The 17564-nt window shown below is 51.0% G+C and overlaps 1 protein-coding gene across 12 annotated transcripts in view; it reads right to left on the reverse strand.

The window, feature by feature from the left end:
• Positions 1-4849: 4849 nt before the first annotated feature.
• LOC122387227 (zinc finger protein 239-like) overlaps positions 4850-17564 on the reverse strand; it is a 76543-nt gene continuing 63828 nt past the window's right edge. For 4 of the 12 annotated variants that reach the window (XM_043377213.1, XM_043377215.1, XM_043377218.1 and 1 more), the window contains exon 7: positions 10099-11644. In XM_043377213.1, coding sequence (XP_043233148.1) covers positions 10950-11644 — 695 coding nt within the window. In that variant the 3' untranslated portion in view covers positions 10099-10949. Of the gene's footprint in view, positions 6382-10098; positions 11645-13534; positions 14818-17564 lie in introns of those variants that run through there. The other 8 variants (XM_043377225.1, XM_043377226.1, XM_043377229.1 and 5 more) reach the window with 5 other exon arrangements.

Below are 17564 nucleotides of genomic sequence, written 5' to 3' on the forward strand. Positions count from 1 at the left end.
AGAAACGAGTCTAAGGTCAGCTGAGAAACAGTCTGCAGTGAACAACATACACTCCATGTGTAATGTGTGGTGTGTGTCATGTTGAGTTACGATACTCATTGTTCTCGTTCAGCGGTGCCGGTGTCCGATCCCGTTCGGTGAATTTCGTTTCACGTGAAAGCCGCACATTGACTGGTTTTTGAGCCCATGGGGACATGATTTGGAATAGAAAATAATCATGAATACATTCAATTGAAAAGAAATTGTCTGCTCTTTCCGATGCTGCCTGGCGCGAAGTCATCCGACCTACCAGTCGCGAGTTATGTAGATTTTAAGTTAGGGGTGACACTTTTTTCGATCACCCTGTACCTACCTACGCGCCCTTCTCTGAATTTTTGAGTGCCGCCCTCCTCTGGAATTTCGATTGCCACCCTCCTTCCCCTTCTGGCGCCCTCTTGTTGATCGCCGCCCTTCTACACATTGGTGCCCCCTACCTATTGTCTCCCTCCTGTTGAATGCTGATCGTAACTCTTCTACCTATTGGCGCCCTCGTGTTCCCTCTTACTCACTGACACCCTCCTGTTGATCACCGCCCTCCTACTCACTGGTGCCTTTCTGTTGATCACCATCCCTCCTCACAAGCGCCCTCGTGTTCCCTCCTACCCACTGGCGCTATCCTGTTCAATGTTCATCGCCGCCCTCCTACCCACTGGCCGTGGTGCCTTCCTGTTGATAATCGCCCTCCTCACATGCGCCCTTCTTCTTTTTCTTCTTCTTTGCCAGCTTACGCCGGGTCCCGTGGGACCCGGCCCGTCTTCACCAGGAAGTCCACCAGGATGTCGGCATCGGTGGAGAAAACCTCTCCCAGCGTCGGTAGGGGGCCCCCCGGCGGGTCCGAGGCCCCTGGTGTGCAGGGCAGTCCAGTAGTAGGTGCGCGACTGAGTCGGGCTCGCCGCAATCCGCACGAGCGTCGGACTCAGCCAGTCCGAGTCGGTGAGGCGAGCAGCCCACCCGGAGCTGCGCCACTGTCACCGACGATCGGCGGTCCAGTCTGTCGAGCACGGGCGTCGGGTCTGGGTATGGATGACCACATCTCGCGCGCGCAGCACAGATCCCTCTTGCCCGACGGGCAGGCCCGCGTGACCGGGTACCCACTGTAAGTGGAGCCTGTGGCCCGATCGAGTGATTGCATCCAGCAGGTTCCTGGTCTTCGCCACCAGTGCCGACTGGGAATCTGCCGCGTCCTGCAGCGACTCGATGGCCGCTCGCGAGTCGCAACACAGGAGGAAAAAGCTCGGCCGGTCGGGCATGTCGCCCGCGACTTCGGTCAGCGCCTCGTGGATGGCCACAAGCTCGGCCCTGGTGCTGCTACACACCTTTCCCGCCGCTACCGTAAGCTGGACGGTGCGGGACTCTTCGTGGTGGATCATCAGGGCTCCTCCGCCGTCGTCCGTGCCGCCCCCGGCCGAACCGTCGGTCCAGCTGAACACGTCGGGCTGCGGGGGGGGGGGGGGGACGCCAGCGTCGTCTCTGCTGCAGCTCTTCTCGCTTCCGGGGGGTCTGTGCGTGAGGTGGACGCCGTCAGAGAGGTCGATGATGTCAGCCTTGTGGTGTCCAGCAGAAAGACAGGCGGTATCAGGGCCAGCGGCTCCGTTGGGAGCTCCGCTATGCCCGCCTCGCTCGCCATCCAGGCAGCAACTCGCCGAACGCAAGGTTTTGCGGCCAGCACAACGTCCTCATCGCACGGCAGGGGTGGGTCTGAGCTCGTGCTTTCGGCTTGCTGTACCTCTCGTACCCAGGCTTCATGGGCTCTGTACTTCAGTCTCGGTGGGACCTCCCGGTCAACCACCCCCCTTGCCGGGTTGTCGGAGGGGAGCCTCTTCAATCTCTGAGCTTCATTGGAGGAGAGTTTCTTGGCTCGTACCGTGAGAGGTTCCAGTTGGGCCTCGGCGAGCAGTGCGTCTCGTCTGGTCGGGCGGATGCAGCCCGTGATGATCCGGCCGCAGGCGTTCTGCCCCGCTTCCAGTGACTGTCTGGAGGCCGGGGCGGCATGTGTCATATAGACTGCCGAGCCGTATGTCCGCCATAGACCTGATGTACATATCCTATATGTAGGCTGCTCGGAGTGTGCGGCGGTTGCAGCCGTAGCTGCGTCCGGCAAGGGCGGCATCGACTTCTTCAGTTGCTTGATGTGCTCACTGAAGGTGAGGCCGCCGTCCATCTTGAGTCCCAGGAAGGTTGGGTAGGTGACGTGGTTGACGGGTCGGTTCTGAAGGCTCAACTTGAGATGTATCTTCCCTCCGGCTTCGCAGGGGTCCAGAGAGAAGGTGATGGCCGTGCATTTCGATGCCGACAGTTGCATTTTCCACCGAGTGCACCAGTCGGAGATCTCGTCCAGTGCTGGCTGGAGGGTCGCCTCGCACTGCGACAGCTTCCGTTCGGTGGCCCACAGGGCCACATCATCCGCGTACAGTGACGTACACAGAGATGTGTACTCCGGGTGGGGCCCGCGGGAGGGTGTCGCTGGCGTAGATATTCCAGAGCAGGGGGGCCAGCACGGAGCCCTGGGCCAGGCCCTGGGGGAACAGGCGGCTGTCCGAGATGGATGCCTCCCACCGCCCCCGCCCCCGCCTGTCGCGGAGCGTGGCCATGATCCACCTGATGACGCAAGCGGGCGTGCCCACTGCCCAGGCGGGCCAGCTTGGCGGCCAGTCCGCGTGCCATAAGCGGTCATAGGCACGCTGGAAGTCCAGCAGCACCAAGGCAGATCGTTTAGGGATTTTGGACTCAAATCCGTCGAAGATGCTTGGGGTCATCTTGATCAGCTGATCATTTGTGTTGTGACCTTTGCGAAAGCCGGCTTGGTTGGGGTCCGTCTTGACTCTTGTGGTGACTTTCAAGCCAGGCTTTGTCTACGTTGTGCCAGGCGCTCCGCGAGTTTCACGATACAGCACATGCGCCCCCCTGTTCCCCCTGTTCCACGTCACCCTATTAGGCAAAGGCACCCCCTGCCCCTCACCATCTCCGCGCTCCTTCAGCGCTTCCTAATCAGCGAGCAGGGTAATGGTTTTCAAATGGTTTTCAAATGGTCCCAGAGGATTACCATTTCAAGATCCTATTGATGTCTATGCACTTCATCCACAAAATAATAACCGAGATGACGACATTAGATGCATCAAACATTAGATGCAACCAAGACGACGACCGCTTTATACAACTGCACATATACTATCAGAGCAAGCGAACCAGACAACTTGTAATGAAAAACAACCACAACGACGAAGATGGGTAACAGCACCAACGTGATATACAAATTCCCATGCCCACACGAGGATTGCAGGCCCCGTGACGGATATTTCCTTGGCGCTACAACCACAACTTTGTCTCGGAGACTCACCATGCAACTCAGATACGAGACCGGTCCAGTGGAGCACTGGATCACCAAACACAAACACAAACCCACACACAAGGAGCTCAAACAACACACATTATACGCCATCAACGACCACTACCGCTATTTTATACAGGAAGCCATCTAGGTACAGCCGCAGGCGCGCACACAGGATTTTTCAATGGGATGGGCACGACCTGCGAACTGGCCCCCCCCCATGCCGAAGGCCCCCCCCAAAAAATACGGACTATGGGGTTATATTTCGGTTGGCTTGAAGCTTGATTTTTTTGTCGATGCATGTAAAGCAATCATTTCGGTACCAGCTTAATTTTCAAAACAATATTTTTGACCCTGGCATGTTTTATTCAAATGCGACTCAAAGTCGGTAGGGGAAAGTGGGGTAAGACGGTCAGGGTAGGTAAGACTATTAGTAAAGTAATCTTGGGTAAGACGGGCACCCCTTCTGCAGACCAAACCAATGGCGCTACGAGCGAGAAAAATTAGGACCAGAATTGTCTTTCCCACTATACACACCACCATTGAAGTCTGGTGAATTTGTGTTCAGTCGATAATTTTTTATTGTGATTTCTTTAAAGCACTCAATTCATTGAAAACATCCATAATGTATTGTGCAAGCTTTTGTGTGCAGCACTATACAGTTAAAAACTCGCAATCACTTGTGGTACACTCATATGCCACTAGTGTTCATTTACCGCGGATTTGCTTTGTCTGCATCAAATTGTCCACAGAGAAAAATCGTGCTGAACTTCTGACATTGAGTTTGGGGTAAGACGGGCAACTATGAAATATGAATCCAATGGGCCCGTGATGGTGAAAGTATGTTTGTTGCTGTAGGAAAAAAGAAGCATTTCTAATAAGAATATGTTCGATTGTCATACTCACAGACATGTTAGCAATATTCCTTCGGCACAGTTTATTATCGAATAATGAATGTGAAAAACGGTTCAACATAGATTCTGAACTAGGGCCTATATACGAGCATACGCCTTCTGCACGAAACTCGTTTACTGCCATTTCCGAAGCACTTGAGACCAACGAGCGACTGTATCAATGCGGCTAATCTCGGGCATTTGTTGCGAGCTGTGCTGGTCGGTGAAAGAAGCTGGCCGTCTTGCCCTACCCAACCCATGTGACCGTCTTACCCCATGGGGTGGGGTAAGACGGGTTTTTGCAAGGGTTTGCAAAAATAGCTGCAGTTTATTTGTTGAATCAGGTCTAAGTCTCATCTTTTGGCAAATGGAAGTAAAATGTCAAAAAAATGTTTTCACTCAGTTTCCCGTTTCTATGATGTTTCTAACCGGCCGAAAAATGGCTCCAAAGTTAAGGTGCCCGTCTTACCCCACTTTCCCCTACATATACCCAATCATCTAAGTTATTACGTAAAACATTCAATTAATAGGCATTTTTGCAAGTCCCTCAGAAATCAACCCCGGGTAATGACTAACTGCCGGCCGGCCAACCGGCCCCGGGTGGCTAGAAGCAGGGGCCGGTCACTGTTTGGCCCGGATGTGTAGGAGCGGGAGTAGCACTCCTTTTCCACGTAATATTCGCATATCTTTTTAGGCATATCGACATGAAATGTCATTAGGTATATCTGATACGATGCAAGATCACAGACTAGAGATCGAGCTTATAACTTATAATCAATAAATAAAACCGATGAATCAAATCAACAGGACTAAATATGTACGATGTACGTGAGACACGTACCCAGGATCTCGCCCAAGATGGGGCCAACTGCTCTTGAAGGGACCCGCGAGTCACCCGGGGGCCCGGGGTCAGCCCAGACAGGGACGCATCCAGGACCTTTCGATGGGAGTGTGGGGGGGGGGGGGGGCACGGTGCGGGCATTTTTCACGCCGGATCCGATGGGATCATAGATCCTAACCTACAGTTTGCTTCGAGATCCACTGACCCATCCATCATAGACCCATCCATCATAGACCAATAACTCGGATCCATGCACATGTCTGAAACTAAGTTGTCGACAGGAATTCTTCGAAAGTCTTCCATTAGACACCACACTTGTACAGTGTCTGGCTAGTCACCACACCAACGGCGGTGGGCAGTTAGATGACAGAGGCGAGAAAACGTCCTGTCACATATACCACAACGATGCAGTCGCTCTCACGCGAGTGAACAACGGCGACGGTGTCTGGCCAGCGTACCTTGTCTGGCAAACGTTTTGTCGCATGTTTCACAATGGTACGGCCGCTCTCCCGTGTGTGTACGACGGTGGTTTATCAGGTCACTTTGTGCAGCAAACGTTTTGTCGCATGTATCACAATGGTACGGCCGCTCTCCCGTGTGTGTACGGCGGTGGCTGGTCAGCGTACCTTGTCTGGCAAACGTTTTGTCGCATGTTTCACAATGGTACGGCCGCTCTCCCGTGTGTGTACGACGGTGGTTTATCAGGTCACTTTGTACAGCAAACGTTTTGTCGCATGTATCACAATGGTACGGCCGCTCTCCCGTGTGTGTACGACGGTGGCTGGCCAGCGTACCTTGTACAGCAAACGTTTTGTCGCATGTTTCACAATGGTACGGCCGCTCTCCCGTGTGTAGACGGAGGTGGTTCATCAGGCTACTTTGTACAGTAAATGTTTTGTCACATATGTCACAGCGGTATGGCCGCTCTCCCGTGTGTATGCGGCGGTGTCTGGTCAGAGCATTCTGCCAAGAAAACGTCCTCCCACATATATCACAGTTGTACGGCCGCTCTCCCGTGTGTATACGGCGGTGTGTGGTCAGATTACTTTGTTTAGTAAACGTTTTGTCACATATATTACAGCGGTACGGCCGCTCTCCGGTGTGGGTCCTACGGTGGCGGTTCATATCGATGGACTTATTGGTCGAGTACTGACACCATTCACACTTCAATTTGCCGTTTCTGCCGATGTGGCTGTGTTTCTTCTTCACGTGCCTATTCAGACGATCTTGTCCCAGACAGCTGAAGCCGCAGTGAGGACAATCAACCATTGCCGGTCCGCCTGGAAAACATAACGATATTTGAGACGGATTTGAGATATTTGAGACGTATTGAGACGTATTTGAGACGTAAACAAGACGTATTGAAAAATAACCGTATGCTTACTATCTTTAGAAGTCTAAACTTGGCCTCAAATGTTTGATCAAATGGATGATTGAATGGTAGAGCAAATGATTTTATTGAATGGATGATTGATCAGATGTTTGATTTGATGACTGAATGGTCGATTGGATGATTAAATGGACGATTTAATGACACGAGCTGCTGATTGCATCCATAGCCGATTTTCCAGCAGAGGCTGACACAATTAAACGGCGTCTTTTTAAAGGTGACATTTTTAAGCTGACATTTTCAATCGTTTAACCCTCGCCGGCCGAGGGGGGGGGGGCGGGTGCCGCCCCCCCCCCCATAGGGTTTTTTCGCGATAGCTCCGAACACGCTGGCGATAGAGAGCTGAAACTTGGCATACCTGACCTTTGATCCAAGCCGCATCTTTTGACACCAACCGCATTTTTGGGTCAGGTCAGGTCACTGACCTATGACGTCATAAGTGAACCTCTGCACGGTCTTCAGATGTCGCAACTTCGCAACGCCCTCACTGCCAGAGGAGATGTCACAGGGAAATGAAACTTGCAGGATCTAGTATCCATTATAAGTCCCACAACTTGTATATCTCGGATTTTTCCTAAAGGTCATATGAGGTCAGGTCATTTTCGTGACCTCACCATTATAAGTCAATGGGGAAAAATTCAAACTGCTATTCTGGCGCCGGGAACGATCTCCAACTATCTCAAGCACACAGAATCGTGATTTGATGCACTCCTTGCAAGGTTAGATGCGTCACTTTTGCAATGTTGACCTTGCGTGACGTCATTTATGACGTCATCAAGGTCATATTAGTTTTTCGTCAATAACTCTTGATCAAATTGATCTAGCGAGTCGGGAAAGCCACCAATGGACTCAGGAAGACCTGCCGAATCGAATGATATGCGACATGACCTCTTTCGACCAACTTCGTGACCTGGGGGTGCTGACCTGACCTTGACCTGAGGTCAACACCCCAAGTTGACCTGACCCGGACAAAAAGTATATCATTCGACGCGCCTGAGCGAGACGAACACGATGCTGCCAAAATCGGCGCTCTGCGGCCATTTTTTGCGAAGTTATTCACCAAAAACTGAACCGTACCTTGGGGCACTTGACCTGACCTCAGAGGTCACCGGTTGACCTAGGACCTTAAAATCGGGTACCAATCTCTGCGTCTCGTAACGGCGCACACGCTCGTTTTTTCCGCGACGCGCTAGCTCCACCAGGGGCGAAACGGCGAGGGGGGGGGTCGTACCCGCCCCCCCCCTCGGCCGGCGCGTATGTAGAAAACCAATAGGTCCGGCGAGGGTTAATTAGCCTGTCAGCTTATGCTGGCCAGGGCTGCGGAGTCGATGGATTTTCGGCGACTCCGACTCCGACTCCGACTCCGGCTTTCAAAAACCAGCTCCGACTCCGACTCCGACTCCGGGCAGAATTGTTGACTCCGACCGACTCCAACTCCCGACTCCGACTCCACAGACCTAGCAGGGCTGCGGAGTCGACAGATTTTCGGTGACTCCGACTCCGACTCCGGCTCGGGTTTCTAAAATCGACTCCGACTCTGACTCCGACTCCGGTCACAACTGTCGACTCCGACCGACTCCGACTCCGACTCCGACTCCGCAGCCCTGAATTGCCAGCACACCCTGACATGACAGGAAACGGCGTTTCTTTCGTGGTCGGCAGGAAAAAAGGGAAAGGATCACTTCGGGCACGGCCGACGCGCGCCAAACTTATGCATACCGCGCCGGCGCGACCGACCTGACGCCTACGCCTAGGTTGGCTAGGACGCAGTAAGTGGGCAGCTTGACCGGGGAGCCACTTCGCCATGATCGAGAGTGGGTATATGATTATTGATGGCCCTATAAACCGAAATTATTTCTTGTAATGACTTTCTCTCACGAAATGAGTTGATTTTGTACAGGCAGGTACGGCTCTCCCGAGATTAAGCGGTAGGTTTTGCACTTTTACATTTCCGGTTATATCTCAGAAACTAATCGATCTGCGATGGAGTCATTTTACACGATCATGGCCGGCTTGTGAACCAACAAGTCGATCGCATCTTCAACACTTAAAAGCTTAACCCTATTCCTGGCGGGCTCCGCCGGGACAAGAAACTGGCGGGGGGGGGGCCGATTCGGCCCCCCCCCTGAGATCTCGAGAACGAAGCAAGATAGCGACAAGCGGTAAACGGCATCGGATACGCATGGTCAAGATCTACAATTTTTACTAAGGTCATTTTCAGGTCAGGTCAAAGATGACGTCACAGGGGTCGAAAAAGTCAAAATGGCGGCGCTAGATATGGAGAGTTTTTCTCGAATAACTTTCGAATTAGTCAAGATAGGAACAAACTAAGGGCATCATCGTGATCCTCTCGTCAATCCGCATCGAATGATATATATGTTGACCTCGAAAGGTCAAGGTCAAAGGTTGACCTCAGGTCACGTGACCTCGAGGTCATCATGTATATCATTCGATGCGTCTTGACGAGCTGAACACAATGAGACCATCCACGCGTCTGTATCTTGTTCCTGTACGGAGTTATTGGCCAAAAACCTTTGGTGACCTTTGATGACGTCACATGACCTCACAGCTGCCCAACAGCAAAACAGACCTCAAGGTAGTGAAGGTTGATCGTATATGAAGTCATGTATGGTATATGGGGCCATTCCGACCCGTTTTAGTGGTAAAAACAGGGAGTTGATTTTTCCCCCATTGACTTATAATGGGGAGGTCGCGAAACTGACCTGACCTTAGGTCACCGATATCAAAATTCCGAGATATACAAATTGCACATACTGGTACCCTAACTAAAGCCTGAAGAGAAGAAATTGATCGGTCAAAAACTCTAGCTCTGGCGTGATTGCAAACTTTTCTGAGGTAGGGTCACCAAACCGCCTCTGGTGACCTGACCTGAGGTCAGATCAACTCAAAATTTTCAGACATGTTGCGTAGAAGCCTTTTAGGAAAAGTCAGAAAATTTGAGCTTCCTAACTCAACGCGTTTGGGAGAAATAACCAAAAAACCTCAGGGGGGGCTCCTGAGGCCCCCCCCCGCCAGGAATAGGGTTAAGACGACGAAGATATAGCCTGAAGTACACTTATTTTTCTAGGTGCAAAACCTACCGTTAAAAACCCGCGAGGCCTGTACTTACCTAGGACCTAGGTCTCGCGCCCTTATGTCTCTGTCCACCGTGCATCCCTCGGCGTCGGCCCATCTGGCCTCTCAGCGCCCCTGGACCACATCGCGTTTTCAATCACTCAGCGCCCTTCTAGGAGAATGGCGTCCCTTGTCATGGTCTCACGGCGCCATCGTAACCGTATGGCGCCCCCTGCGTCCCCACCAACTTAGCATTACTGACTGTTCGTCGCCCTTCTGACCTCTATGAGTGTGTGCTACCAGCGACAAATAGGGGGGTCCGGCACTTTTGTTAATGTCATCGTCAGTGAAAAATATGTGTTTTTTTTACCTACTGATTGTGTACCTACTACCTACTCACTACTGGTTTTGTCTGTCTGTCTGTTTGGTTCTCTCCCTTTCTCCTCTCTCTCTCTCTCTCTCTCTCTCTCTCTCTCTCTCTCTCTCTCTCTCTCTCTCTCTCTCTCTCTCTCTCTCCCTCTCTCTCTCTCTCTCTCTCTCTCTCTCTCTCTCTCTCTCTCTCTCTCTCTCTCTCTCTCTCCGATTTTTCATCTCTCCTTTTTGTCTACATGTAGGTTCTCAGATCTCATGTCATCTGCCCGAGCGCGTGGGGTCGACCATAGAAGGTCCGCTCAAACCATCGTCATAAGTTCTCCGCTAACAATTGACAGACCATTTTCTCCATCTCATTGTATTGCAAGCCACGATTGTTTCACCAGGTACACTTGCAAAATACAGTAGTCTCACAAACCAGCAGGATGTGCTATCTTTACATGTTTCTGTAGCACACCGTGGGCCCGTATGTGTATGATGACACGCGACAGGTGAAGGAACCGTACCACACAGGTGGAGCAGCCGTGCGGCCGTTACCTGGTACGGGCTTGGGCGACATTTCAAAGGTACTGCACCACCGTGCCACCTTTTCTGGGGTGTAGGTCGGTGTCTCGGCAAGCGACAGGAATTCCTGGAAAATATTCTCTTAGATAGCACACTGGTATAGTCTCAGGCTAGTAAATACACAAACGGTGGTGGATAGTTGGATGACTCGGCCGAGAAAACGTCCTCCCACATTTATCACAGCGGCATGGCAACACCTAACGTGTGTATGCGACGGTGGCGAGCCAGAAGAGCCTGCTCAGGAAACGACTTTTTACATATATTACAGCGGTACGGCCGCTCTCCAACGTGTGAACGGCGGTGGTGAGTGGTCAGACTACCTTGTGTAGTAAACGTTTTGTCGCATATATCACAACGGAAACGTTGCTCTCCCGTGTGTGTGCTGAGATGGTAAGTCAGACTACCAAGCTCGGAAAACGACCTGCCACATATAACACATCGGAACGGTTACTCTCCCGTGTGCGTACGGCGGTGTTTATTCAAACTAAATCGAGCAGCAAACGTTTTATCACATATATCACATCGGTACGGCCGCTCTCCCGTGTGCGTACGGCGGTGGGTGGTCAGATTACTTCGTACAACAAACATTTTGTCACAGATATCACATCGGTACGGCCGCTCTCCCGTGTGTATACGGCGGTGTGTGGTCAGATTACCTTTTACAGCAAACGTTTTGTCACATATATCACAGCGGTACGGCCGCTCTCCCGTGTGTGTGCGGAGGTGGGTAGTAAGCATACGTCGTAAGGCAAACGTTTTGTCACATATATCACAGCGGTACGGCCGCTCTCCCGTGTGTGTACGGCGGTGGATGGCCCGATTACCCAGCTGGGAAAACGACTTCCCACATATATCACATCGGTACGGCCGCTCTCCCGTGTGTGTGCGGTGATGGATAGTTAGACTATCACGCTTGGAAAACGACTTTCCACACGTATCACATCGGTACGGCCGCTCTCCCGTGTGTGTGCGGCGGTGGTTTGCCATGTCGTCGGAATTCTCCGTAGAGTACTGACACCATTCACACTTCAATTTGCCGTCCCTGCCGATGTGACCGTGTTTATCCTTGACGTGCCTGTTCAGACGATATCGTCCCAGACAGCTGAAGTCGCAATGAGGACAACAGACCGTTGCCAGTCCGCCTGGAAAACATGGGGATGTTGTTTGAAGACAGTAAACCCCTTCCATTCACCGTTCACTACGCAAGTTGGGTTCATTCGTGCCTCTAGTTCCCGCGTCCTAATCGTTGGGTGGCGCCACTGTTGTCGTAGTCGACTGCCGGGAAGCCGCGGTCAAAATGCCCCAAATGGCGAAATTTAAGTGTTCTTTGAATACCTCAGAAACCAATCGGTATACGATGAAGCGTTTTTAGAGAATCATGGCAGGCATGTAATGAATAAATCGGCCACATCCTCAAGCCTAAAAGGCATAAGACGAATAAAGTATAGCCGGACAGGCAAAAGCTTCCCTTGAAACTGTAAGGTCTTCGTCGGCTAAATTTGCGGCATTGTTTTGCGCCCGTAGTTTAAAAACCGTCAGGTCACCAAATTGTAGACGGTCAGAATAGACTGGCCGTTCATACGTGTGTCGGGGGGACGGTGACTGGCGGTGCGTTAGTGCCTGGGTGCCAGGTGCGTTCGAAGGACATGGCCTTTGCCTCATGCCTGTTTTTAGAACGCACTACCGCCTCGGGCCGAGTACAAAAGCGGTGAATGAGAGTGAAGCGAGGTCTTCGGTGCCAGTTCGCTGCTGAGTGCGCTGCTCCGAGGCCCCTCCGACGAATCACCGCTGCTGGCTCGGTTTCAAGGTACGGGCCCTGGGCACTGGGAAGATGCGGGCTCAAAGGTCTTCCTATAGATAGGTTTGGAGCTGGGGAGGCGGATAACTTTATATTGCGGATTGCGTTAGGTTATGATAGGTTAGTTTGCGCGCATTTTGGCGGCTTTATTGATGCGCATTTAATGTTCGCAGTCTGATTACTATTTTGGTGTGAATACATAGGGGCAAAAATCGATATCAACTTTTCATGGAGGTATACGAGAAGGAGGAATGAAAAAGCGGAAGCATTTTTATGTCGGTACTTTAGTTTTGCCAGTTAACTTAAGTCGGCTAGGTGTTTTGTGCTCATTAGACTAGCATACCCATCGGCACGCTACCCACCGCGTGGCAACCAAATGGCGAGCATTCACCACTGAACCACTGGAGTAAACGGCCCCACCGTAGATGCACATGTAGAATGACACGTGGCCCGGGTGGCAGACGGGATAACGGCACAAGGGAGACGTCCCTGCCAACCACTTGTCATATGTAGAGTAAAGTAGCTGATAAAGGGGGAGATAGCGACAGACCCACAGGACCGGGCTCGATCTCCACCCCTACAAAACCCACGAGACCTGTAGATTTAGTCAACACGTCAACACTTAAGCATTGAAAAAATTGACGAACATTTTCCCGCTTGTCTTTCCGAAGCAATATGCCAGGTACCAACAGTGCATCAGTGCAAACATAGGATAGGCATACGCTGCTTGCTGATCGAAGCATCTAGTTTAATTGATACCATAGTGTCATAAGTAAAAAATATCTGTTAGTTTTATTTTCTCTCTCTCTCTCTCTCTCTCTCTCTCTCTCTCTCTCTCTCTCTCTCTCTCTCTCTCTCTCTCTCTCTCTTTCTCTCTCTCTCTCTCTCTCTCTCTCTCTCTCTCTCTCTCTCTCTCTCTCTCTCTGTCTCTGTCTCTGTCTCTCTCTCTGTCTCTGTCTCTGTCTCTCTCTCTCTCTCCATGTCTCTCTCTGTCTCTGTCTCTGTCTCTGTCTCTCTCTCCCTCTCTCTCTCTCTCTCTCTCTCTCTCTCTCTCTCTCTCTCTCTCTCTCTCTCTCTCTCTCTCTCTCTCTCTCTCTCTCCGATTTTTCATCTCTACTTTTTGTCTACATGTAGGTTCTCAGATCTCATGTCATCTGCCCGAGCGCGTGGGGTCGACCATAGAAGGTCCGCTCAAACCATCGTCATAAGTTCTCCGCCAACAATTGACAGACCATTTTCTCCATCTCATTGTATTGCAAGCCACGATTGCTTCACCAGGTACACTTGCAAAATACAGTTGTCTCACAAGCCAGCAGGATGTGCTATCTTTACATGTTTCTGTAGTACATACACCGTGGGTCTGCATGTGTATGATAAGACGTGACAGGTGAAGGAACCGTACCGCGCAGGTGGGGCAGCCGTACGGCCGTTCCCTGGTACGGGCTTGGACGACATTTCAAAGGTACTGCACCATCGTGTCACCTTTTCAGGGGTGTAGGTCGGTGTCTCGGCAAGCGACAGGAATTCCTGGAAAATATTCTCTTAGACAGCACACTGGCATAGTCTCAGGCTAGTAAGTACACAAACGGTGGTGGATAGTTGGATGACTTGGCCGAGGAAAACGTCCTCCCACATTTATCACAGCGGCATGGCAACACCTAACGTGTGTATGCGACGGTGGCGAGCCAGAAGAGCCTGCTCAGGAAACGACTTTTTACATATATCACAGCGGTACGGCCGCTCTCCCGTGTGTGTGCGGCGGTGTGTGGTCAGACTACCTTGTGTAGTAAACGTTTCGTCGCATATATCACAACGGAAACGTTGCTCTCCCGTGTGTGTGCTGAGATGGTAAGTCAGACTACCAAGCTCGGAAAACGACCTGCCACATATAACACATCGGAACGGTTACTCTCCCGTGTGCGTACGGCGGTGTTTATTCAAACTAAATCGAGCAGCAAACATTTTGTCACAGATATCACATTGGTACGGCCGCTCTCCCGTGTGTATGCGGTGATGGTTGTTCAGATTACATTGCTGAGGAAAACGACTTCCCACAAATATCACATCGGTACGGCCGCTCTCCCGTGTGTATACGGCGGTGTCTGGTCAGATTACCTTTTGCAGGAAACGTTTTGTCACATATATCACAGCGGTACGGCCGCTCTCCCGTGTGTGTAAGGCGGTGGATGGCTCGATTACCCAGCTGGGGAAACGACATCCCACATATATCACAACGGTACGGTCGCTCTCCCGTGTGTGTGCGGCGGTGGTTGGTCAGCGCACCTTGCATGGAAAACGACATACCACATGTATCACATCGGTACGGCCGCTCTCCCATGTGTGTGCGGCGGTGGTTTGCCATGTGGTCAGAATTCTCCGTAGAGTACTGACACCATTCACACTTCAATTTGCCGTCCCTGCCGATGTGACCGTGTTTATCCTTGACGTGCCTGTTCAGACGATATCGTCCCAGACAGCTGAAGTCGCAATGAGTACAACAGACCGTTGCCAGCCCGCCTGGAAAACATGGGGATTTTTTTTTTTTTTTTTTATTCTGGCCTCCCTCCAACGGGCACTGATCGTCCCAATTACAGGAGGGCTCCTCCTCCTCCCGGCCCTCATTACCCACCCCCCCAGGCTACGGCTGAAGTGGGAGCCTACCCCACACCTGGTGACACAGCCGGGGACGACGCCCGCGGAACGGGCGGAACCGGGAATCGAACCCGAATCCGGCACCGCCCGCACCGCGGGTCGACGCCTTAACCGACTGCGCCACCAGGGCCGCTAAAATATCGTTGTATAAATATAAATATAAATATCGTTCAGGATGTTGTTTGAAGACAGTAAACCCCTTCCATTCACCGTTCACTACGCGCTGAGTTCATTCGTGCCTCTAGTTCCCGCGTTCTAGTCGTTGGGTGGCGCCACTGTTGTCGTAGGCGACTGCAGGGAAGCCGCGGTCAAATGCCCCAAATGGCGAAATTTTAAGTTTTCTTTGGATACCGTAAAGTGGGGCTATTTGAGACAGTGGGGCTATTTGAGACAGTATTTAAAATCGCTATAAAATGAAGATCGTTTGATTTTTGTGCGATATTTTTGCTCAGGGAGGTGTGGAATCGAGCAGTAAATCGCCTGAGCAAAAAATTAAGCATAAATTTTAATTGGTTTTTGTTTTATAGCAAATTTAAATACTGTCTCAAATAGCCCCACTGTCTCAAATAGCCCCACCTTACGGTACTCTAGAAACCAATCGGTATAAGATGAAGCGTTTTTAGAGAATCATGGCAGGCATGTATGTATATGAATAAATCGGCCACATCTTCAAGCCTAAAAGGCATAAGACGAATAGAGTATACCCGGACAGGCAAAAGCTACCCTTGAAACTGTAAGGTCTTCGTCGGCTAAATTTGCGGCATTGTTTTGCGCCCGTAGTTTTGCGCCCGCGCCCTGCTGGGGGGGGGGGTGTTTGAACACCCCCCCTTGTGGTTTTTCGCGAATATTTCAAAAACGGCGGAGCTCCGCGCCGCCGTTTTTGGTATACCTTATCATACATCAATTCTACACATGTTGTGAAAATTTCAGACCAAGGTCATTCAAGGTCAGGTCACCAGGTCACTTGAAGTGACCTCACCTCATAAAAAGTTTCAATGTCTGTCATGGCTACACCGAGTGACCGATCGCTTTGAAACTTTCAGCGATTGATAAGAGTAACAGTATCTATAAAATGTATATCTCGGAATTTTGATATCGGTGACCTAAGGTCAGGTCAATTCTGCGACCTCCCCATTATAAGTCAATGGGAGAAAATTGCAATGCGCCTCTTTTGGACGAAAGACATTATAAACACTCCCAAACACTGAATTACAAGTGGTTTAGTCACACTGAACATGAAAATGGTGTCCGTGACCCTTGTTTATGCCCTGAGGTCATCTTAGGTCACGAATTGTATCTAACAGTTTTTCGCAAATAACTTTTGATAGAGGCATGCTAGAGCGATGAAAACGCCTTAGATGTGTTCAGCTCGACGAAACAGATCGACTGATATGCAACATGACCCTTTCCGGTCAGGTCATGACCTTGACCTGAGGTCAAATTTTCAAGTTGACCTTTCAAGGTCAAGTTATAGTTCATTCGATGCGTCTTAACGAGAGGAACACGATGCCGGTAAAAGTAAGCTCGTACAAGGCTTGGGTCAAAAGTTATTGCAGAAAAACTGTTTCCGAAAAAATCGGCTATTTTTGCAGTTTTTGCCCCCTGCAGGCAAAACCGTTGACGTTAGGTCAAATCTGAGAGAATTACTCAGAAAGGGCGTTAATAGGGCTATCGAATGCGCTTTTCCGCGGCGCTGTGGCTCTATTGGTTCCCGAGTTATGCGTTGGCTTCTTGGAAATTTTCGATATTCGACCTGGAAATCGGCGAAATTTTGCCTTCAATGACCTCTGGTGACCTGACCTTTGACCTGACCAAAAAATTGACCGAAGTGATTTCGTCATTGTTTTTGACGCTCTTTCGAACGCCGCCTTCCGCGTATCGCTACGTGGCCCAGGAGCCGAGTTACAAGGGGGGGTGTTCAAACACCCCCCCCCCCCAGCAGGGCGTGGAAATCCAGGACCCCCAGCCGGGCGCGGGTTAAAAACCGTCAGGTCACCAAATTGTAGACGGTCAGAATAGACTGGCCGTTCATACGTGTGTCAGGGGGGGGGGGGACGGTGACTGGCGGTGCGTTAGTGCCTGGGTGTCAGGTGCGTTCGAAGGAAATGGCCTTTGCCTCATGCCTGTTTTCAGAACGCACTACCGCCTCGGGCCGAGTACAAAAGCGGTGAATGGGAGTGAAGCGAGGTCTTCGGTGCCAGTTCGCTGCTGAGTGCGCTGCTCCAAGGCCCCTCCGACGAATCACCGCTGCTGGCTTGGTCTCAAGGTACGGTCCCTGGGCACTGGGAAGATGCGGGCTCAAAGGTCTTCCTATAGATAGGTTTGGAGCTGGGGAGGCGGATAACTTTATATTGCGGATTGCGTTAGGTTATGATAGGTTAGTTTGCGCGTATTTTGGCGGCTTTATTGATGTGTATTTAATGTTCGCAGTCTGATTACTATTTTGGTGTGAATACATAACGGCAAAATCGATATCAACTTTTCATGAAGGTATACGAGAAGGAGGAATGAAAGAGCGGAAGCATTTTTATGTCGGTACTTTAGTTTTGCCAGTTAACTTAAGTCGGCTAGGTGTTTGGTGCTCATTAGATTAGCATACCCATCGGCACGCT

Source organism: Amphibalanus amphitrite, unplaced genomic scaffold (genome assembly GCF_019059575.1).
Source record: "Amphibalanus amphitrite isolate SeventyFive unplaced genomic scaffold, NRLGWU_Aamphi_draft 000278F_arrow, whole genome shotgun sequence".
Taxonomy (NCBI): domain Eukaryota; kingdom Metazoa; phylum Arthropoda; class Thecostraca; order Balanomorpha; family Balanidae; genus Amphibalanus; species Amphibalanus amphitrite.